The sequence below is a fragment of the Leucoraja erinacea genome, chromosome 1, assembly GCF_028641065.1.
Source record: "Leucoraja erinacea ecotype New England chromosome 1, Leri_hhj_1, whole genome shotgun sequence".
NCBI lineage: Eukaryota > Metazoa > Chordata > Chondrichthyes > Rajiformes > Rajidae > Leucoraja > Leucoraja erinaceus.
This window is the reverse complement of record NC_073377.1, coordinates 25,087,242-25,112,424: the sequence shown is the minus strand read 5'-3', so window position 1 is coordinate 25,112,424 and position 25,183 is coordinate 25,087,242. Positions and strand designations below refer to the sequence as shown.

The following is a 25,183-nucleotide window of genomic DNA, read 5'->3' as shown; positions in this document are numbered from 1 at the left end:
AACCTTTTTATGTGTGGGGGGTGGTGGGGGGGAAGGGGGAAACTGTTTTTCAAGTCCCTACCTGGTCGGAGGGGTTGCCTTCCTCTGAGCAGCGTCTTCGACCTGTCCTTGCGGCCTACCAGCGGGTCCTGGAGCGACGTTTCCCAGAGGGGACCTGGCCAGAACATCGGCTTTGGCGGCGGCGCAGAACATCGGCTTTGGCGGCGGCGCAGCGCTGGAGCGCTGTCGTGGAGCGGGCGATGCCTTTCCTGGGTTGCCGCGCTGGAACTCCAGTATGCTGGGACCGCCGATAATAACATCGTGGAGCCGCGGTTCTGTGGAGCGGCCAGCTGCGACGCTGAACTTTACATCCCGGAGCCTGGGATCTCTCGCCGAGATCGCCAGTGTGTGGAGCTCCGTCCGGCGCGGTCTGTTGGCTTGGAAGCCGCGGTCTCCGGTGGGAAGGCGGCCGTTCCTGGCACCCCAAGCCGCTGGGGGTTCTCCCGACGCCGGAGCACCATCACCCGGCAAGAACATCGGGCGCCGTGGCGGCGACTGTGGAGGCCTCAATAGGCCCGACTCTGGGTGGACAAGAGGATGGGGACTGGACTTTGTGCCTTCCCCCACAGTGGTTTCCACTGTGGGGGGGGATGTTTTGGTGTTTTGGTGTTGAATTTCTTCTTGAATGCTATGTTGTATTTTTATTAGTGTGCTGCAAGGACATCTGAATTTCCCCTGAATAAGGGGATTAATAAAGTCTAATCTAATCTAATAGCATTATGATTTTTCACCAGTTTACTCACCGTTCTCCTGTGAAGTTTCATTCTGATCGGTTGAATGTCATAAAAGTTAGCGAGCTTTAAAAAGCTTAAAAACCGCGCGTGTGCAGATCGATCTCTTCTCCTGCCAGTCAGCGCCGCGCAGATTAGCCTCTTCCCCTGTCACTCCCTGGGACGTTCCGCCCCCTTCCTGCGCCATCACGTCTTTACTGGATCTGAGGATGGCTGGCGGAGGTTTCCAACTGGACACAATTTTTGGAGGGACCCGAAGCAGCACAGCCCCAAATAGCCCAGCTACAAGCAGCCCAGCATTGGAGACCCGTCCCTGCCCAGCGTGGGAGACTCAGCCCAGCCCAGAGTCGGAGACCCAGCCCAGCCCAGAGTCGGAGTTGTCGCCAAACGGAAAGTGGAGACTCTGATCCCAGCGGAGAACGACCAGTGACCAGCGCTGGCTCCTCCCCCCTCCCCCATGATGCCTCCCCCTTTCCCCCGAATGGATCGTCCTCATCCCGCCCCCTCCAAACCCATCTCCCCCCCCCCCCACCCCGCCCCCACCCCCCTCCCACAACCCCCCTGCCCCCATCTCCCCCCCCACAACCCCCCTGCCCACACCCCCCCTCCCCCACAACCCCCCCTGCCCTAAACACCCCTCTCCACACACACCCATCCCCCCACCCCGCCGCCCACACCCCACACAACCCCCTCCACAAACCCCCTTGCCCCCCCCGCCCCCACCCCCCAACCCCCCCACAACCCTCCCAGGCCCCGCCACACACCCCATTTCCTCTCCTCCCCTCCCACACATGAAGAGGATGGGGAGGGCATGGGGGAATCGGTTGCATTGGGGGACCAGGCCTCCCATGTGACTGAGACCCAACGGGTCCCACTTAGTCTAGTAAAATATAAAAATCTAAGATGTAGACAAAATATACTCCACTGAGATTTTTGGAGATGCATCTTCAAATAATAACTCATGAGGTGCTCCTCATAGACACATGTGCAAGTATCTTTTCTTGTGAATGAAATGCGTGCTGTATATCATCACCCTCCTTCTGACCAAAGTGCACTGTTTGTCAAAGACAACACCAGTAATAGCAACTCACGGTCTCAATTAAACTATTAAAATTTCAAGGCTATGTTTTAGTGCTACCTTCCAATCCTTGAACCTTTAAAACCTATATTGAATCCCTAGATCTAGATAAAATCCCCAAGATTCTAAAATAGCTAGGGGAACCCAGAGACAATGAAAAAAAAAGCTCCATGCATTACTTTAAGTAATGTTACAGAACTATAGCCAAACAGAGATTATTATATTTGACGGCACTGGGCCTGTACTCGATGGAGTTTAGAAGTATGAGGGGGAACCTTATTGAAATTTATCGAATAGTGAAAGGTCTGAATAGAGCGGATGTGGTTAGGATATGAGTAGGACAGTCTAGGTTAGAGGCCAGAGCCTCAGGAAAAAAAAGGACATACCTTTAAAAAGGACATGTGGAGGAATTCTTTAGTCAGACGCTGGTGAATCTTTGGAATTCATTGCCACAGAAGGCTGTGTGAATAGATATTTGATAGATTCTTGATTAGTATCTTTATTCTTTGGAGCGCAGAAGGTTAAGGGGGGACTTGATAGAGGTTTTTAAAATGATGAGAGGGATAGACAGAGTTGACGTGGAAAAGCTTTTCCCACTGAGAGTTGGGAAGATTCAAACAAGGGGACATGACATGAGAATTAAGGGACTGAAGTTTAGGGGTAACATGAGGGGGGACTTCTTTACTCAGAGAGTGGTAGCTGTGTGGAATGAGCTTCCAGTGAAGGTGGTGGAGGCAGGTTCGTTTTTATCATTTAAAAATAAATTGGATAGTTATATGGATGGGAAGGGAATGGAGGGTTATGGTCTGAGCGCAGGTATATGGGACTAGGGGAGATTATGTGTTCGGCACGGACTAGAAGGGTCGAGATGGCCTGTTTCCGTGCTGTAATTGTTATATGTTATATATGGTTATATAGTACGGGTGTCAGGGGTTATGGGGAGAATGCAGGAGAATGAGGTTGAGAGTGAAAGGTAGATGAGCCGTGATTGAATGGTGGAGTAGGTGATCCAATTATTTTCTCTATTGCATTGCACACAGAGAATTGCTCTTAAATCATCCTGCTCATTTGTACATGAGTTGTACATCAAAGAAGTCAGCATAGGGTGAGCTGCTTTAAATACCTGGGATTCCACATCTCAGAGGATCTGACTTGGACATCACACGCTGCCGCACTGGTGAGTAAGGCAAGGCAGCGCCTTTACCACCTCAGGCAGCTTAAGATATTCAGAGTCTCTCTGAGGATCCTTCAGTGCTTCTATTCAGCAGCTGTAGAAAGCATCTTGTCCGGAAACATCACAATCTGGTTTGAGATCTGCTCTGCCCAGGACAAGAAGGCTCTGCAGAGAGTAGTACGTTTGGCCGAACGCACTACGGGAACTACACTCGCCCCTCTGCAGGAACTATACACCAGAAGGTGCAGGTCCAGAGCCAGCAACATTATGGGGGACCCCTTCCACCCCAGCAACAGACTGTTCCAGCTGCTATTGGATTTCCTGAGTTTTACATTTTGGTCAAACAGTGGACAAGATACAACTACTGTAGTAATGACATTTGACGTGAGTATATGTTCATCCTAAGCATACCTCCATCCAACTGTACACTCTCTTTGACAGATATGGTTTTAGGTTTATTTACATTACTGAGAAATAGAAACAAAACATTGGTTAAATGTTGGTTCAAGTTTGGGGAGCGTGACGTTCCAGCTTGCCGTCTTCCTACTTCACCACTGATTTCAAATCCAGCCTGAGCAGTCCACACCCCCACAGGCACAGTGATAATAATGAGATAGGAATGTACAGTTGCTCAAATGAAAATCAGCTCTTTGTCATTAATTGGTCACAATAATACATGTGGTTAGAAATAGAAATACAAGAATGAAACATTGTGCAACACTGTCAAAATCTGAAGCAATATTACCAATTTAAATTAAACAGGTTTATATTATACTTAACATGGGGAATGGGAAATGTTGGTCCATTTGTTTTATTCAGAGGTCCATTCTAGATTAATTACAAACCTATGGTGCTAGTTTATTCAACCGTTGTCCTTTAAAAGCTCTCCTCTGTGATTGAAGCAACTTCAGATGGTTGGCATTCTTTGTGGCCGGTTTTAAAACAGTACAATCATTGGAAATTCCAATCATCTTTAATATGCATCTCGTTTCTCCAAGAAGGATCCAACCTTGATCTTGTGTTAAATCTTCCACAGTATAATCAGAAGGATTATTTGTGTTGCCAATCAGTAAACTGTAGGCTGTTGGAGAAATCGGACTGCAAATCATTGATATCGCTCTCAACAGGGACATTGATTTCTCTTGTGTGGCTACTGCTGCACTCACCCTCCCCTGCTATGTGTGCAAACTCGGCATAAGTAGAGCTATCAAAACCAACAGTGCAACCCATGGCACCCATCATGGCTGAATTTGGGTTGTAAACCCCGAGATGAGAATTATTTTGAAAACATTGGCTGTGGTGGTGGTAATGCTCAGATTCTGGACAAAAAACTGGGCTGTGAACTGGACTGTGGGAAGGGCTGTGGACTGGGCTGTGAGGCATGGGGCAAGTCACGATGCAGCTATTCCTCCTGAAGACACGGTGGATGTCCAGCTTTGCGATGAGTGGTTTGCCCACATCCACTTCCTTGACTTCTTCCACAGGCTCATCAAGTCCATGGTACTGGTAGTGAAGGCAGATTGTGAACATCAGCCGCTGCTACAGCAGGAAAACAAACAATGGAGTTGTCATTCTCTCCCTCATTTCACTTCAGGAAACAGAATATCTAAACCAAGTTACAAAGTTACAGCATTCAGAAAATAATAGCCCAAGCAAAAATAATCATGAAATCTGAAATAGAAAATCAGTACACTGGTTTTCACACGGGTGTACATTCTGTACACAAGAACTAGCGATGTTACAAAACTTACCTTCAGCTGCGCTGCAGTTCTGCCACTAGCGGCTTTGAAAGGGGGGGGGGGGGGGGGGGGGGAAATTAAAATGCCGTTTTCTCCTGCCTGTCAGAGGTGAACTTCCTCGGGCTGCGAGCTGATGCAGAACAATCGACCGGACTTCCATTCTCGGAAGTTTAAAAAAAAACAAAAAAAAAAAGGCTGGACAATTTAATCGCTGTAGTGAAATAAAAAGCTACTTCTAATGCCTTCAACGCCTACAACGGGATGGATCTCAAGTAGGGGACAAAACATAAGGTAAGTCGTCTATTTTACATATTGCTTCTTAGGATGACTTTAATCCAAATTTAATTGGCGAAAAAATGCGATTTTGGCCCCATAAGAACCGGCAGTGTTTTTCCTGCCGATATGGGGTTTAAATTCACCGCAACCGCAACGTTCCTATCGATCGTGTTCCACAAAAACCCACTTGCAAGGTGATTTAAATGCCCATTAATTTATGAGAATTAAACATTAAATTCCTTCCATTTGGCCTATAAATTCATGACAATGAGATTTAAAAATCATGTTATATTGTGAATTCTTGTGTGAATGTTATTTGGACACTTAGGCTATTTAAAAATGTTGACCTTTTCTTTAGAAATGGATAGATGTTTAGATCCAGTAATTGAATTTTGTAATTAGCTGCACTTAGGTAACTAACTAATTATATGCTTTAATTTCAGGTCATCCAAGTACGATTGTTTCATATTTGTTTCAGAATGCTTCAATCTACAATAACTGAAAATCTCATTCAGTTCTCTTAATTTTAAAGAAAGTTATGGGCTTTTGACTGTCCTCGATCACAGATTTGAGAAGTCAATAGAAAAGCAATAGGGAACAAGATGCTAATTTCCAAGTATGAAAATGGCCATAACTTTTTAAATACTAAAGATATGAAAGTGAATTAGGTGTCAAATTACACTTCTTTTTATGCTTTATCTGGTGAGATAAATTGCAGACTTGATTTTTTTTTAAAATCTCAAATTTTTGTCACATTGCTACAAGAACATACATAATCTGGCAGCTGCTCAACAGAAAAAAAGGACAGCTAGGCATAGGAAAAAGGCCCTACGTTTGCAAAAGTTTAGAGACAGTGTGAAAACAGGCCCTTCATCCCATCGTTTCCGCGACGACCAGCAATCCCCGTATACTAGCTCTATCCTTCACACTAGGGACAATTTACAATCTTTGCCAAAGCCAATTAACCTAAAAACCTGTGTGTCTTTGGCATGTGGGAGGAAACCAGAGCACCTGGGGAAAACCCATGTGGTCACAGGGAGAATGCACAAAATCCGTACAGACAACACCAAGGTACAGTGAAAATGATCCAAGATGATCAAAGGGGTAGATAGAGTTCTCAACATTGTAGCACATCAGTTTCATAGACAAAGTTCAATATCCACAATAGGGGTAGAGTTGAATCTTCCAAGCTTATGCAAGTAGCACTCAGAAGCCAGGTAACAAAGGGGAGCTGTTCCCGAGTCTGATGGTACGCGTTTAAGCTTCTGTACGTTCTGCCAGATGGGAGGAGGAGGAATGACTGGGGTGGGATAAATCCTTGATTATGTTGGCTGCTTTGCTGAGGCAGCATGAAGTGTGGATACAGTCAATGGGGGGGGACCCCTGGTCTGTGTGATGGACTGGGTTACTTCTAAAACTTTCTGCTATTTCTTGGGGTTTTGGACAGAGCTGTTCCCAGACTAAGCTGTGATGTAACGCAACAGTATGCTCATTAGGATCTTGTGCCACGTTTTTCAATCTATAAGAGATGGCTCTTGTCATTGTTACAACTCAATTGACAACATAGCTGACAAGAAAACTGATGTTTTGAATTCTGATATAAAGAATCAAATACACAGGACTAGATGTTAAAAGTCCCTTGTGCCAATAGGTGGGGAGCATTTCACGACATCCGTTGATTGTTGAGAGTGGTAGACGCTCAACATCGGTGGGGGGCGATACACATATCTTGGCCTGTGTAACCTTCAGGATAGTTGGGCACAGGACACATCATCAGTAGTGTAAGAGTGAAATTTAGTCTCAGAGAGAATCAACTGAATGTGCCAGTGTTGTACATTAAATGATTGAGATTTGGCTGCCCATTTTACTTGTATCCTCATGTTTTTATTTCCAATAACTTCAAAGGGGTGAAAGAGTTGATGGGCCTTCAATGTTGGAAGAAAATATAACATGAATCTCATAAATGGGAGAGAAGACGTTTTTTATTCCTCAAAGAGGCACAAAAAAAGAGCCACGAGATGCCTTCTTCTTCTTCATCTTGCGTATGGTGTGCACAGCCTAAAGTTGTAGGACAACTTGTTCTATTTGATCTCATTTGATTGTGCACGCTGAGTTGATCGCATTCGTCGAAGCAGGGCGGACCACGTGAAGGTAGCAATCTTCCACCCCAAGATGCCTGATATACAATCACTGTAATGACATTACGAACCTACCATGACCTCCAGTGGATACTTTTACCACCTCGCAATTCTAGGCACCTGCTTTCATGTGGGAATAACAAACATCTTCTCTTCCATTTGTGGGATTCATGTTATATTTTCTTCCAACATTGAAGGCTGCCATTTGGCCCATCAACACTATGTCAGCTCATGGAATAGAGCCAATGCCACAAAGCCAATGCCGTCTCTCACATCCCCAAAATATACGCCTTCACATGCCCATCAACTGCACTCTGATCCCCTTCCCACCCATCAACACTGGGAGCAATTTACAGAGGCCAATTAACCTACATGCAACCAAAGGATAAATTATCCGGTCATATGGAGACTGCAGGAGGTGCCCCCGAGGCATGAAGGTGGACTGGCGATGAGAGGGACTTCACGTTCAAGGAAGGCGATGGCTGGAGGCCGGCCCGCAACAGCCTGGGGCTGCCCTGGATTGGGTGCTGCTCACAAGAACTAGAGCGCCATCTAGAAGAGCTCCGACCGCCGGCCTGCGGCCTATAACATCCTGAAGCCACTCTCTCGGGTAGGAAGTGGCCGATTCGGGAGTCAAGGGATATGGCAGGCACGGGTTATTGATAGGGGACGATCAGCCATGATCACAACAAATGGCGGTGCTGACTCGAAGGGCCAAATGGCCTCCTCCTGCACCTATTTTCTATGTTTCTATGTAATAAAATAATTTCACTGTGCATTTGCTCGTGTCAATAAAAGAACCATTGAAGTTTTAGTGGAGTGTGCAAGGTATGTATGTCCACAATTGATATTCGATTGAAGTGCCCCTGAGTTTGAGACAGATGTTTGGCCCACGACAGGAAAATGCAGGGAAAGCAAGGGAATGGAGTAGGTAAATTAGATTTTGTTCTTCCCATCAGTTCAGTACAGCATTTCTGTATCTTTATTCCACTGATCCTGAACCTTCTTCGTCTAAAACAAATGACCTGCTATTCTTTCATTGTGATTATGGGAGCTTGCTACACATAAATTGGAAATAGTTGAAAATGTTAGACATCTCAAACAATAACAGGTTTGACGAAAAGTCTTCAATTTGATATGTTAACTTTGTTTCGTTTTCCTCCCTGACATTCTAAGTGTTTCCGACAATTGTTCTTTATTATTTCTTGCCCTATGTCAATTTTCATTAAAAAAATATGACTGCACTTCAAAAGTTACTTATTTGTCTTTAAGGAGTTTTGAGACATCTGCTGTTCTGGAAAGTACTAATATATAAATGTGACAAATCCAGTCAATTTTCCACAAATAATCAGAGCAACAAACATGAGGGATGAATGTGATCTCTACCCACATACTGTAAAGGTTAAAAGTTTCTTAGAAGTAACAGCAACCTTAGAAATCACCAGGGAGAAAGCATTGATGACAGAGTGACATGCACAGCTACACCCATTCCAATGGTATGAGATCCCTGAATCTATTAAAGGAAAGGTCAGCTTGTGGTTTTGTTTATGTGTGGTTAATAAAACACTTACAAGGACAGAACAATGTTGTTAAACAAAGAGTAAAGGGCCTGTCCCACTTGGGCGTTATTTGCGCGTCATCATTTACGTGTCACGACGCATGACGCGTGCGCCGTGACGTGCTCATGGCGTGCATTAGGCGCGCATGGCACGTGGAGAGACGTGGTGAGACAGGCAGTGACGCGAGGTAGCGCGCAGCGCCCCAGGATTTTGGGATTCTCGAAATCCTCGCACACCACCTGCGTGACGCGCAAATGACGCCCAAGTGGGACAGGCCCTTAAAGTATTATTTCTGCAATGTTTTAATTTCAGGTTTTTCTATGTTCAAAACACTTATTTTAAATGCAGCCAGGAGCAGTACACCAGGTAACACGAGTACAGAAGGGGTATTAAGGGGAATAGGAAGTATGTCTCTACTCCAAAATCTAAACTAAATTATAATAGAGGCAGAATCGTACAGCGTGGAAATGTTCCCTTTGGTCCATTTGCCCATGCTGACCAAGATGTCCCATCGACAAATTCCACCTGTCTCCATTTGGCCCATATCCTTCTAAACCATTCCTATCTATGTACCTGTCCAAATGTCTTTTTAATGTTGTTATAGGACCTACCTCAACTAGCTCCTCTGGCAGCTCATTTCACATGCTTACCACCCTTTGTGAGAAAAAGTTATCCCTCAGGTTCTTTTTAAATCTTTCCCCTCACACTTTAAACCTACGTCCTCTGGTACTTGATTCCCCTACTCCGGGTAAAAGACAAGGTATTTACCCCTTCATGATCTTATACACCTCCATAAGATCACTCCTCAGCCTCTCGCACTCCAAGGAATAAAGTTCTATCCTGCTCAACCTCTCCCTATAGCTCAGGCCCTCATGTCCCGGCAACATCCTCCTCATGGGGGTCAAGGATGTGCTTCATTTTGTTTGAAGAATAGAAGCCAGCAGGAACACCTCAGAAACTTGGAAAATTCACAGGGAAAACCTGAAATTGAATCACAGCCCTATTATGTTTTCCACAAAATTAATGATTTAATGGAATGGTTAGATACTCCACATGCAGAAGTCTTTAGCAGTGGGAATATGGAACTTGGGCCAAGAAGGATGTAGCAGCAATTGACATTTCAACTCGGTGATCGACAGATGTGGACCAAAGGCCAGTCAATGCATTTGTTCAGACTGAATGGTAAATAGGCTCAGGCAACTGTACCATCGGGAGAATAAAATGGAACTATTGTACGAATGGAGCCAATTACTGCTCGATGGTCAAAGTAGTCGGTGAGCCTAGAGGCCTGTTTCTGTGCTGCATGAGAGTCTGCCTTCTAGACATAGAAAATAGGTGCAGGAGTAGGCCATTCGGCCCTTCAAGCCTGCACCACCATTCAATATGATCATGGCTGATCATCCAACTCAGTATCCTGTACCTGCCTTCTCTCCATACCCCCTGATCCCTTTAGCCACAAGGGCCACATCTAGCTCCCTCTTAAATATAGCCAATGAACTGGCCTCAACTACCCTCTGTGGCAGAGAGTTCCAGAGATTCACCACTCTCTGTGTGAAAAAAGTTCTTCTCATCTCGGTTTTAAAGGATTTCCCCCTTATCCTTAAGCTGTGACCCCTTGTCCTGGACTTCCCTAACATCGGGAACAATCTTCCTGCATCTAGCCTGTTCAACCCCTTAAGAATTTTGTAAGTTTCTATAAGATCCTCCCTCAATCTTCTAAATTCTAGCGAGCACAAGCCAAGCCTATCCAGTCTTTCTTCATATGAAAGTCCTGACATCTCAGGAATTCCAGAGATTCACCACTCTCTGTTATGATACCATTCTATCGTTTAAATACATTATGGTCACCTACCTAGTAAGTCTTTCATTAATATTGTGTGGACTTAGTCTAAAAATACTACAAGGAAAGCACCGCAAAATGTTTTCCTTTTTGACTCTATGAATGACAGATTCTACTCCCCACCCCCCCCCCCCCCCCCCCCCCCCCCCCCCCCCCCACAGTGAGAATAACTGTGAGAGGCAGAGAATTAGAATGATCGACGTACAGGTTTGTGGGAAAGATAAATAATGCAAAAATAAATTAGTGATCGGCACAGTGATGCTGTCAAATGGCCTTGGCGACACTGATTTAATGCCAGCCTCTCATGCTGACTAAGGGAGTGTTCATATTCACCCGGTGACCACATGGATCTTCCAGCGGTGCTTTGGTAACTTCCCATATTCTGAAAACATGCGGGTTGGCAGGTTAATTGACCCCACTGTGAATTGCCCTGTGTGTGGGCGAGTGGTAGAATCTGGGGAGGGGTGGGCATTGATGGGAATACAAGGAGAATAACATGGAGTGGGATTAGTGAAAACACAGATACCTGATGGTGGGCATGGACTTGCTGAGCTAAAACGCATGTTTCTATGCCCCCCATGACTCGATAAACAAAATAGCTAAATTATTGCTCGTCAATATATTAATGCAGCTGATTTCTGAACAACACTGAACTAACATATATCAATGTAGCTAATTTCTGATCAACACTGATTATTGCTCAGAAATAATCAACTGTGCATCAGAACAACAGAAGAATGATGAAATGTGAACGTTTTTCCTATTTCAACGGTTCCAATTCCCAGTGATCTACCATCCTGACATAAATTGAGAACTTTGTTCTGACTAGCATCAATATTTGGAGCCTTTACCTTTAGTTTCTGCAAGGCACTCATTCTAGTGTATAGACACTGCTCTGGTAAATCCTTAGAGAGTAGATAGCTGCCTGTTTCTTCTGGAGTTCCTTTGTTTGTCTTCTTAGGATCTATATCCAAGTCCTGTTGTCAACAACAACAACAAAAAATCATGCATTGAAAAATTCAGTGTTTCTTGGCTGAACACGCAGACATGAAATGTCAATTATAATTCACATGCTTCTTCTTTCTCAGTTTCACGTCCACTTAGAATAACAAAGATAATCAGGGAAGTTTATGAAAGTTATTATTTTATCTGCTTGCAATAAAGAAATAAAAGAATAAGATTACATTCTCTAGAGTGCAATGGGATTTCAAACACACTGAAACTTGATAGTGGATTTATATATTTGCTAGCAATTAATTACATTTTCTTTTAGGTGTAAAGCACATTTAAATGATTGTCTAAAGTCCTCAATGTAAGCAAAAGTTAAAAACTACGTCAGCCAAAGAACAGAGTTTGCTTTTAAGGTTACACAAAAAAGCTGAGAAACTCAGCGGGTGCAGCAGCATCTATGGAGCGAAGGAAATAGGCAACGTTTCGGGCCGAAACAGGTTCTTCAGACTGATCGGGGGCGGGGCGGGGGTGGGTGGGGACAAGAAAGGGAAAAGGAGGAGGAGCCCGAAGGCTGGGGGATGGGAGGAGACAGCAGGGGAGCTGAGGAAGGGGTGAGACAGCAAGGACTAACAAAATTGGGAGAATTCGATGTTCATTCCCCCGGGATGCAGACTCCCCAAACGGAATATGAGGTGCTGTTCCTCCAATTTCCGGTGCTGCTCGCTGTGGCCGTGGAGGAGACCCAGGACAGAGAGTTCTTTTGTTCACCATCATATTCTTTTTCAGCCATGCTTATCGCTCCTGGGCCAAGGCATGGATGGCTCCCCACCACCTCCCCCTCTGCCGCCCCCGCCCCCTTCCCCTCCCCCCTTGTTTGTAAGGTTGATGATCTTATATCAGAACTGAGAATGGTCAGAGATATACAGGTAATAAAATTCAGAGAAAGAGGGTTGGCGAGGCTGGAATACAAGGCGAGATTTGTGAGGCAACAAGAGACTGAAGGTAAAGACAGTGCGATGTATCAAATTTATCAAAACAGTTTGGTAGTATTGCTGAAAATGGAAATTAAAATGTCAGGAATGCTTATGAATTGAAATGATTTGAGTTCACATTGTGTTTGTAAGTTGATGTGTTGTTCATTGAGATTACATTGAGCTTTGTAAATTGCATAATAAACCGAGGATTGCGTGGCTCATGCAATGAGAATTAAGGTGGAAAGCAATGGATTTGCAGAATCATTTTTTCCTTTCTTATTACATGTAACAAGGTAGAAGATCATTCAGCCCGATAGGTCCTAGACTTTATAGCCTCCCTCCTTATTTTGCTGTAGCTCTGTTACTTGTTCTCCATCACATTAGCTCATCGACTACCTTTGATTCTTTCTGGAATTACCCCATAATAAGGGGCACTTTACTGTAGCCAATACAACGTCGGGAAGCGAGAGGTAACTGGAGCACCGAAAGAAAAATCGTATGATAATGCTGAGAATGCTCAAACTCTGCACAGACAGTGCCCGGACTCAGATCCCTGGAATTGTAGGGTGGCAGTATTAACTGTTGCAGCACCACGCACACTTGTACACTGAATGGAGGTATTCTGCACTGTGGCAAACCAATCTACATTGGATCGCCTGAGGGTAATGGAGGCCACATCAATAGCATAAAAGGCCTTATGCTATGTTAAGAAGTACAAATAAACCACCGATTCATGTGAAAAAAGGTGTTGGGGCCTTTGATGGTCTGAAGCAAAGAGATGAAAGAGGAGGTCCCGTATCTCTTTCAGAGTTGTTATTTTCATTCCATCTTTATTATATTTGATACATTTTACTGCTCTCCCAACTTCTAGTCTCTTTAATGGCCAAGTAAATGGGAAGGCCGGTAGATGAGCAGATGCCTTTGTGGAAATTCAGAACTGAAGTGGCTTTTTGCCAAATCCTGCCCGCAAAATGGGCGGCACATTGGTGCAGTGGTAGAGTTGCTGCCTTACAGTGCTTGCAGCGCCGGAGACCCGAGTTCGATCCCGACTATGGGTGCTGTCTGTAGGGAGTTTGTACGTTCTCCCTGTGACCGCGTGGGGTTTTTCCGAGATCATTGATTTCCTCTCACATTCCAAAGACATGCAGGTATGTAGGTTAACTGGCTTGGTAAATGTAAAAATTGTCCGCAGTGCGTGTAGGATGGTGTTAATATGCAGGGATCGCTGGTCGGTGTGGACTTGGTACGGTATGGGCATGATTCCGCACTGTATCTCTTAACTAAGACGTCCCTTTACTGTTTAATTTAGTTAAAGATACAGTGCGGAAACAGGGCCCTTGGCACACCGAGTCCGCGCCGACCAGCAATCACCCCGTACACCAAAACTATCCTACACACACAAGGGACAATTTACTCATACATCAAGCCAATTAACCTGCAAACCTGTACGTCGTTGGAGTGTGGGAGGAAACCAAAGATCTCAGCGAAAACCCATGCAGGTCACGGGGAGCACGTGCAAACTCCGTACAGACAGCAAGGAGAAGTCAGGATCGAACCCGGGTCTCTGGCGCTGCATTCGCTGTAAGGCAGCAACTCTACCGCTGCGCCACTGTCACTGCCCAATCATGTAATTCATATTCCTATCAGATCTCTCCCCTCTCACCTTCAACCTATAACCTCCAGCTCTTGATTCCTCTACCTTGGGAAAGAGAGACTATGTGCATTCACCCTTTCGCCTTTGTGATTTTATACATCTGCAGCTGATCAGTCCTCAGTCTCTTACGCACCAAGGAATAATGTCCTCGTCTGCCCAACCTCTCACTATCACTCAGGCCCTCACGTTCTGGTAACATCCTTGTAAATCTTCTCTCTACTCTTTCTGGCTAACTGGCAACTCTAAATCTTGATAACAATGTTCACTATGATACCACCTCGTTTAGTACAAATGTACTCATAATGCTTTCTTTATACATTCCCATTTAAACTGTTGATATGAATGACCAATAGCAACGGACCCATGCTGACCAGAGGCACACCCAGCCTCCAGTCTAAAAAGCAACCTTGTACCACCACTCTCTTTCCTACAATTAAGCCAATTCTGCCTTTGGTTAGCTAGCCATCCTGGATCCAGCAATCAAACTCCTGTAATTTCCTCTCTAGCTTCCTAATGTCTTTGGATACATTTGATTAAACCCAAGAGAATGATCTACCTTGTGCATTTTACAAATCCAGCAACATTTTTGCTGTGCTCTAGACATTGCCATTAACTTTCCCAGGTTCCCAAGTGTACATGTACTTTTCTCTGATTAAGAGCAGAGAAGAAATATTCATTGAGCAGCTTACCATCTCCTGCATCTCCTGCCCAAAGATGGCCACCTTGGTGTCTGAGGGGCCCTATTCTCTCTGTATCTTATCCTTTTTCCATTAGCATACATAACATTTCTTTGGATTTTCCTTAATCTCGTCTGCCAGAGCTATCACGTGCTCCTTTTTGCCCTCCTGATTTCCCTCTTCTCTGTATCTCAATCCCTTGATCCCTGCTGCCTATATCCTTTTCATAGCAGACCCATGCCTCATTCATCTTTCTGACCAGAGCCTCAATTTCTCTCATCATCCAAGGTTCATTGATCTTCAATCGTACAGGGACATATAAACGGAATCCGCACCGACCAGCAATCACCCATACACTAGTTCTATCCTAGACAATAGGGACAATTTACAGAAGCCAATTAACCTACAAACCTGTAAGTCTGGAATGTGTGAGGAAACCGGAGCACTCGGAGATAGTCCTTGTGATCACAGGGAGAACGTAAAACTCCATACAGACAGCACAGGATCAAACACGGGTCTCTGGAACTACAAGGCAGCAACTCTACCGCTGCTCAACTGTGCCACCAGGTGAGCCAAAGGGCATTTTTCATTGCTGTGTCTCTAAACTAAACATCTTTTTGTGATGTGTACACATGGGGTAATAAAGCTTTTACTCATGCACAGTGCAAAGTTTCTCATGGTAGGAAACATAATCTAAGTTACCCTTCTTTGATCCAAAGCGGGTAAAGTCCATTCTCACTCCACCAGTTTTAACCATGTTATTATCACTTTTAACTCTGGGATAATATGATTTTCAATTGCATGATGTTATATAACCATATAACAATTACAGCACGGAAACAGGCCATCTCGACCCTTCTAGTCCGTGCCGAACACATATTCTCCCCTAGTCCCGTATACCTGCGCTCAGACCATAACCCTCCATTCCTTTCCCATCCATATAACTATCCAATTTATTTTTAAATGATAAAAATGAACCTGCCTCCACCACCTTCACTGGAAGCTTATTCCACACAGCTACCACTCTCTGAGTAAAGAAGTTCCCCCTCATGTTACCCCTAAACGCCTGTCCCTTAATTCTCAAGTCATGTCCCCTTTACGCTGGGTTTCTATGTCTCCTTGTTTGAATCTTCCCTACTCTCAGTGGGAAAAGCTTATCCACGTCAACTCTGTCTATCCCTCTCATCATTTTAAAGGCCTCTATCAAGTCCCCCCCTTAACCTTCTGCGCTCCAAAGAATAAAGCCCTAACTTGTTCAACCTTTCTCTGTAACTTAGTTGCTGAAACCCAGGCAACATTCTAGTAATTTTTTTTTTGTTGACGTCCTTCCTATAATTTGGCGACCAGAATTGTACACCATACTCCAGAATTTGCCTCACCAATGCCTTGTACAATTTTAACATTACATCCCAACTTCTATACTCAATGCTCTGATTTATAAAGGCCAGCACACCAAAAGCTTTCTTTACCACCCTATCTACATGAGATTCCACTTTCAGGGAACTGTGCACAGTTATTCCCAGATCCCTCTGTTCACCTGCATTCTTCAATTCCCTACCATTTACCATGTACGTCCTATTTTGATTTGTCCTGCCAAGATGTAGCACCTCACACTTATCAGCATTAAACTCCATCTGCCATCTTTCAGCACACTCTTCCAACTGGCATAAATCTCTCTGTAGACTTTGAAAATCTATTTCATTATCCACAACCCCACCTATCTTAGTATCATCTGCATACTTACTAATCCAATTTACCACACCATCATCCAGATCATTGATGTACATGACAAACAACAGTGGACCCAACACAGATCCCTGTGGCACCCCACTAGTCACTGGCCTCCAACCTGACAAACAACCATCCACCATTACTCTCTTGCATCTCCCATTCAGCCACTGTTGAATCCATCTTGCTACTCCTCCATTAATCCCCAACCATTGAACATTCTTAACCAACCTTCCATGAGGAACCTTGTCAAAGGCCTTACTGAAGTCCATATATACAACATCCACTGCTATGAAACAATACCGCATTAAATGATTAAATTTCTTGGAGTATGTAACGCTTAAATTACGTTCATGAAATTTAGGAGAAAGGAAGAAAGATTTACCGGTGGAAAATCCGTGACGTAAGCCTTACTCATCGTAATATCCTTTGGTTTCTTCACAATTCGAGTGTAAATTATCAAGACATTTGAGAACTCAGCAGCAAACCCAAGTTGAATTTGGACACCGCATTCAAACTCAAGCCACATGCTTTCAGGTAGTTCTGAAAATACACAAATATCAATTACAATGAGCAATGAGCAATCACACCAAATGTAGCTGGGATTGTAGCACGTGAACATATGAAAATTAAACAGGTTAGAAAGATGAACAGGCTCATGAAATCTACTGCATACCAACAGTATAATGTCAATTATGGGCTCTGAACCCATGTTATTTCCTGGGAGAGAGAAAAAAAAATAGTATGGCCAATTCAAACAGATTCCTCCCCTTCTTTAAAAAAAAACAGATAAAATTTCATGGTGGTGTCAAAATCTATTGGTGATCATATCAGCAAGCTAATGCCGTGCTTTGTGTCTCCTTTTAAAAAGATCAAACAACATGACGAGATGTGGGAGATTGCAACCTTCACGTGGTCCACCCTGTTTCGACAAATGCAATCAACCTGGCGTGCACAAAAACAGAACAAGTTGTCTTACAACTTTAGGCTGTGCACGCCATACACAAGAAGAAGTGATGCAGTGGTAGAGTGCTGCCTTACACCGCCAAAGACCCGAGATCCTGACTATGAGTGCTATCTGTACGCAGTTTGTACTTTCTCCCTGTGAACGCGTGGGTTTTCTCTGGGTGCTCAGTTTCTTTCCACAGTCCAAAAATGTACAGGTTTGTAGATTAATTGGCAGCTGTATATTGTACCGAGTGTGTAGACAGTGCTAATGTATGTGTGATCACTGGTCACCATGGACACGGCGAGCCGAAGGGCCTGTTTCTGCACTGTATCTCTAAACTAAACTGCTTACCCATTAAGGATTTTGGCAATTAGTTTCAATAGATAATGACTTTATACACCATTAAAACATGTCTAAATTAATCTAAACTAATTATTTTCCCAAATTAAAGTGCCTTGAGTTTAGGAGAATGAGAGGCATTAGATATGCCAAGGCATCAATAAGAGTGTCACAAAACATCTTGAAATATTTATGGGAGATCCATGGAGAATGTAGGACAGGTGATATAAAAGCTTAGTCAGAGATAGGCTTTAATGAGAGCCTTTATAGTGGAAGCACAGGGGAAGATTGGTGCAGCATTGTAGAGAGGGTATAGACAGTAGTAGAGCATGGAAGCAGGCCCTTTGGCCCACCATATCAATGCTGTCCATTGTGCCTATGTACAGGCACGGAAATCGCTATCAAAACATGCGGGGGACACAATACAAACGCACGCGCGCACACACGCGAGGGTTCGGCCGTGGGCTTGAATCGGTCCATTTGCGGGGCCTTTCATCAGCCGGTGGGGGCTTCAACATTGGGAAGCCTTGATCGCCGCAATGCAGCAGTTTGATTTTAAGCCGCAACGGGCGCTGAAAGGCCCCGCGAACGGACCGATTCAGCCCTTAGTAAGCGGCTGATAAAGTCCGGATGACAAAACATAGGGGTGGGGGATCGTCCCCCACTTCTCAAAGCGCGGGGGGGGACGTGTGTCTCCTGTACCCCCCAGGATTTCTTCCCCTGCCTATGTATACTAATCACACTTGCCTGCGTTAATTACAGTGCCCTGTATGCCTTTCTTGAATTTAGCAATGAGGTGAGGTGAGGTGAGACGAGGTGAGACAAGGCAAACCAATGTGACCAGATTTTTAAAAGTAATCAGGGCATACATGAACAAATGATAAGAAACTAAAATTATAAAAAGGCCATTTGGTCCCTTATCCGTTCTCTGCCATTCAAAACAATTATAATTGATCTTTCCCACTGCCTTATCCACTGCCTCGAGGATATAAAGTGTTGGATGGCCCAAAACTTCCTCCAACTAAACAAGAGTAAGTCTTAGATAGCAGGCAGCCTCGGAAGCCTTACCCCATTACTCAAACCTCACGTCAAAATGACCTTGAAAAAAATCATTCACTCATTTATCTCCTCCCGCCTTGTTTACTGCAACTCCCTTTACACCAGCATCAGCCAATCATCCCTGTCCCGCGTGCAATTGGTCCAAAACGCCGCAGCGAGACTCCTAACGGGCACCCACATCACCCCGATTCTGGCCTCTCTCCACTGGCTCCCTGTGTGGTTCCGAATCAATTTCAAGCTCCTTCTTTATGTATACGAAGCCTTTAACGGGCTTGCCCCCACCTACATCAAAAATCTGCTAACCCACCATACCACCTCCAGGTCCCTCAGATCGGCCGACTTGGGGTTACTGACCATCCCGCGGTCTAGGCATAAGCTCACGGGCGACCGCGCTTTTGCGGTTGCAGCTCTTAGACTATGGAACGGCATCCCCCTTCCCGTCAGAACTGCCCCCTCCATTGACTCTTTTAAGTCTAGACTTAAAACTTATGTCTACTCTCAAGTCTTTCTTGAGATCCTCTGAGGGAGCACTGTATGTATGTATGTATTGTTGATCTATGTACCACTGTTTGTAGCACATTAGTACTTGCACCAATGTGAAGCAATTTGTGCAACGCAAGTTGTTTTTTTTGTGCTATAGAAATAAAATTGACTTGACGTGACTTTTATATCACTGACACATTCGTGCACTGACTCACACATCCCTGGATTCTCTCAATATCTAAAAGTCTATCAGTCTCTGTCCTGAGTTTACTTGGTAACAGAACTTCCGCAGTCATCTTTGAGGTGACACAGTGGTGCAGCGGTAGAGTTGCTGCCTTACAGTGCCAGCGATCTGGGTTTGATCCTGACTACCGGTGCTATCTCTACGGAGTTTGTACTCGTGGATTTTATCTGGGTGTTCCGGTTTCCTCCAACACTCCAAAGATGTGTAGGTTTGTAGGTTAATTGTTTTCTATTAATTGTAAATTGTCCCTAGTGTGCAGGATAGTGCTACTGTACTGGGTAATCGCTGGTCAGCTCGGACCCGGTGAGATGAATAGCCCGTTTCTGTGCTGTATCTTTAAAATCTTGAGGAGAGAAAATAAAATATTTACTTCGCTATGAATGAAGGGATTTCTTCCCATCTCAGCATAAACAGGCCTTTTTTTCAATATCGAGATGCCAATCCCTGGTGCTGAGCACCCCAGTCAGGGAAATCATCATTCCTGAATCTAAACTATCGAGCCCGATAACAATTTCATGTTTCACTGTGATTACATTTCATTCCCTAATCTCAGAGTACAGGGTCAATTGGTTTGATTGCCCATAGAAGAAGACAATCTTCCAACCCAGGAATCAATTGGCTGAAATTACCTGGAGTCATAGAGTCATAGAGTGATAAAATGTGGAAACAGGCCCTTTGGCCCAACTTGCCCACACTGGCCAACAATGCACTTACTCCAATGTAAATATATATTTCTAAGTAGGGTGACAAGACATTTGCACAATATTCCATATGCTGAGTCACCGGGGCACTAAATAATAGCAGCAAAACATTTTTAATCACAATTCACAAGAGACTGCAGATGCTGCGATCAGCAAAAAATAAGCTGCTGTTGGAACTCAGGGGGTCAGGCAGCATCTGTGGAGGTAAACGTATGGCCAACATTTTAGATTGTGCCCCTGCGTCAGGACTATCACAGAGTCCAGATGCTGAAGAGTGACCAAAGATTTTGTCTTCCCTCTAACTGCATAAATGCAGCTTGACCCAGTGAGTTCCTCCAACAATTTGTTTTTGGCTCCAACTTTATTCTCCAATTCAATCCCCTTGCAATGAAGGCCAATTTAGTGATTTGTGCACAAATCTACCCAGACCTTTTGTTCACAAACATTTTACAGAATTTCAAATGTGGCATAGTAGTGAACCTGGTAGATGTGCTGCCTTGAAACTGGAATGACCCAGTATCAATGCTGATCTTGGATGCTGCCCATTTTCACCCCTCCCCCTCTAGATTCTATCATGCTCTTATTCAAGAGTGGCCATTTACCGATCGACATATTTTTGGCTGTTTTAGGAAACTGAAGGACCTGGGCAAAACTTGCATGTTCTCACAATACGATCACTCATATAATAGTTCTATCCGACACACTAGGAACAATTTTACAGTAGCCAATTAACCATCAAACCTGCACTTCTTTGGAATGTGGGAGGAAACTGGAGCACCCGGAGAAAACACACGTGGTCACAGGGAGAACGTACAAATACCGTACAGACGCCATTTCGTTCAGACAGATCCCAACTGGATCGAACTTGGTTCCCTAGCGCTGTAGGGCAGTAACTCTACCGCTGCGTCACTGTGACACCTCAAAATCTCCAAAAACTCAAATTTGTAAGGCACTGTCTCTCACATACAAAAGCAAGCTGACTATTCCAAAACAACCTCCTTCTTTCCAAATACATCTATATCTTATCTAAATTCACAATTTATGAGACAAAGGAGCAGAATTAGGCCATTTGGCCCATCGAGCCTGCTACACCATTCGATCATGGCTGATCTATTTTTCCCTCAACTGCCTCCTGCCTTCTCCACACAACCTTTGACATCTTTAAGGGCCTGTCCCAATTGGGGAACTCCCCGCAACCATGGAGGAGACTCACCAGAGACCACCAGCGAACATGTGGCGATCATGTGATGAGCGCAGAGTCGCCTGCATTCGCCTAAAAAGTCGCCTAAGTGGGACAGGCCCTTTCCAAATCCAGAACATTTGCTACAAACACAAAATATCCTTAAATAATCTATGTATGGTATTCATTGCTTTGCATTCTATGCCTTTTCGTGTTTATGTGTCTTCAAACACTAATAACGATCATTCAAAAAAATCTGTTTCCATTCACAGATACATCTGCATGTCATGAGTAGCTCGTCCACTACTTTGTACTTGTCCACTTCAGATATGATTTATCACATTTGGCTCTATTTACGTGTCCAAATCAATCTGCAATCTTAAGTGTACAATTACACCAGAATTACCCACATCAGACATTAGGGTAAGTGCTTCAGCTAAATTTGATCTAATTAATTAGTCAGAAATGTAGTTTAAATAAATGTCACACTGGAAATCCCTTAACTCTCCAAGTGATCATAAATCATGGTTCTTAATATATTACAACAACTTTCCTTCACCCAGCATCAAATGCACAGGCCTATAAATACCAGGATCTAATTTCTGATCCATCTGGAATAATGAGACGACATAACCTCTCCTCCAGTTTACAGAATTCAATCCAGAATTTGATTAGCCATCAAATGTGTGAGACAGTAGCTCACATAGGTTTATTTTATCACTCTGTGACAAGATTGAATTGGACCCAGTAGTATTAGGGTCAGAGTAATATGATGCAGAAACACGTCCCTTGACCTACTGAGTCAATGCTGACCATTAAGCAAAACTTTGTACTAACCCAACAACGATCCCATATTTTTCTCACATTCCATTGAACTCTCCCAGATTCAACCCCTTGCGCATAGGTTGGAGGAATTCACAGTAGCCATTGACCAACCTGCAGAGATTTAAGATGCGAGAGGAAGCTGGAACATCTGGGGAATGTGCAGGTTCCACACCAACAGCAATAAAGTCAGGCTCGATCCCAGCTCACTGGTGCAGTTTATGCAGCCACTCAAATCATTGGAGACCCACGGACTATCTTTGATTGGACTTTACTGGATTTTATCTTGCACTAAACGTTATTCTCTTCATCATGTATCTGTACATTGTGGATGGCTCGATTGTAATCTTGTATTGCCATTTCACTGACTGGTTAGCACGCAACAAAAGCTTTTCACTGTACCTTAGTACATGTGACAATAAACTAAACTCAAATTCATGCAATTTTAAATGTTGTCATGGTTCATAAATGTTTATAGAAACTTCAGTGTTTGCTCATTTGGCAAACAGCCTACAAATACAGATATAACAAGTTGTGTATTTCACTGCTGCACCTCTGAAATGCGATTGATTTTTGAAGTGTTTTGCAAATCTAGTTATGGGCCCTTAGCTACAACTCTGGACCCTTTCCCATACTTTTCCGGGCTCTGATCCACCACCTTTCCTTGCCCGGATTCACAATCCCCAACCTCTGTAGACACCTCCAGATCCTAATCCAAGGTCTCTCCCACCCCCTCCACCCCCCATCCCTGGGCTGCTCATCTTTCAGAACTTCCTGGAACATATCTGCTCCGCAACTTGCAACTCAACTCCAAAAGGTACAAAGTATTCTCAATTCTTGCACTGCTGTTTTCATAAACCTGCCTTAATAAATTAAGGATATAACAGGAAGGTAGATAAAAATGGTGGAGAAACTCAGCGGGTGAGGCAGCATCTATGGAGCGAAGTCTGAAGAAGGGTCTTGACCCGAAACGTCACCCTTTCCTTCGCTCCATAGATGCTGCCTCACCCGCTGAGTTTCTCCAGCATTTTTATCTACCTTCGATTTTTCCAGCATCTGCAGTTCTTTCTTAAACAAAGGATATAACAGGAAATTTGTATCTGCACATAACCATCTGACAAGCATCTTTAATTCACATCATTTGGATATTGTCTCACAAATTCACAATCATGAATACCCATAAGACAAATAAGTTAATATTACTGTGCACTCGTTTTTTTTCTCATTCACTAAACGTAAGGGATATAAAATCATTCTTTGCCCATGGATTCAGTCCCAAAGCCTTGTTGGACGCATATCATATAAACCTCGTGCTACCAATTCAGCACCCACCCCCTCCCTAGTCACTGACATGCATTTTCAGAATTCCTGCCCAGACTCACATTTCATGTTTATTGCATGGTTGAAATAACATACAATAACTAGTGCAGTTGATAGCCAAGGCTGATTCCACTGCCCATCCCCCACCGATGCAAGATTGTGCAACTATTTTACCGTGAGCCTTCGCCCACTGCAGGTTCCGAGCCAACGATTCTGCAGAGCAGCCTGATGAATGGATAGGGTCCGTCAAAGCTCTTTTCTCACATAGACTACTGCGAATTTCCAGAGCCTGCTTTCCTTTAGTGAGATCACATTTTCCCATATCTGCAATTAAAGCATGATTATTAAAAAAGAAACAAAAAATAGCAAATACTGCAAACAAAACATTAAAAAAAAAGTAATGAAATCATTAAATAAATACAATAGACACAAAACAGCCAGCATCTGAAAAATTAGTTGACATTGTGAAACCTTTCATCTGAACCACAAAGAGAAGGCGATTTAAATAAATCATAATCGACAATATCTAATTGTTGCACAGATTTGACCCGTCATCTTCAAAGATCTGGTGTGCAGTCACCTTTCTGACAGCTAATGACAGCTTGATAAATGGCTGGTATTTTAAGCTCTATCGCACAAAGTTCCAAGTCCAATATGTTTCTTTCTATTTGTTGGTTTCTCATTGTTGAATTGAAGGCATGTCACATCATCACATAATAGAAGTATTTTGCTATGAACCCTGAACCGCGAAACCTCCTGCAATCTTCAGTTCCTCTGATAATTTAAGGCTTACCAAACACACTTCCTCATCCATTTCCAGAAGCCACCTAGATCCTAGATGTGGGAATGATCATTCCTCCACCATTCCACTCATTCCTGGGTAATATGAGCACTTGGATCCCAGCATTGCAAAGGCACAGATGAGGATGATATTGCAGCACTTGATTTAAAAGGGGTGATACCAGCCAAATAATTAGAAGCTTACACGCTGAAGCCTTTGGCCAAGGCTGAAGCCAGCCAACAGGAGAGCTGGTGGTACCAGGGCTTGATGCATGCTTAAAAAAAAAAAATCAGAACTCAAATGCTAAGGGGAATAACATAACCTCTCTGTTATTTTATCCAGACGATATTTTGAAACAAATCTATTCAACAACCAAAGATAGACGCAAAAACTCGGTGGATTCTGGAGAAAAGGAATAGGTGACGTTTCGTTCTTCTACCATTCAAGTCAAGTTCAAGTGAGTTTATTGTCATGTGTCCCTGATAGGACAATGAAATTCTTGCTTTGCTTCAGCACACAGAACATAGCAGGCATTTACTACAAAACAGATCAGTGTGTTCATATCCCATAATATAAATATATACACACAGGTCTGCCAACTATCGACAATACCGACAGCGGGCTGGCTACCGAAGCTGAAGGGAGGAATATGCACGCATTCTCGCTGTCCGAGCACGACGTGAGGAGGGCACTGACACGGGTGAACACAAGAAAAGCTGCAGGCCCCGATGGCATCTCGGGGCGAGT

At 43.9% G+C, this 25,183-nt stretch overlaps 1 protein-coding gene across 5 annotated transcripts in view; it reads right to left on the bottom strand.

Moving 5' to 3' along the window:
* Positions 1–3,455: 3,455 nt before the first annotated feature.
* The window catches only part of malt1 (MALT paracaspase 1), a 72,444-nt gene continuing 50,716 nt past the window's right edge, over positions 3,456–25,183 (bottom strand). For 4 of the 5 annotated variants that reach the window (XM_055665980.1, XM_055666089.1, XM_055666034.1 and 1 more), the window contains 4 exons: positions 23,830–23,979; positions 16,944–17,101; positions 11,426–11,551; positions 3,456–4,561 (listed from right to left, as the gene is read on the bottom strand). In XM_055665980.1, the coding sequence (XP_055521955.1) occupies positions 4,073–4,561; positions 11,426–11,551; positions 16,944–17,101; positions 23,830–23,979 (923 nt within the window). In that variant the 3' untranslated portion in view covers positions 3,456–4,072. Of the gene's footprint in view, positions 4,562–6,888; positions 7,214–11,425; positions 11,552–16,943; positions 17,102–23,829; positions 23,980–25,183 lie in introns of those variants that run through there. The other variant, XM_055666151.1, reaches the window with a different exon arrangement.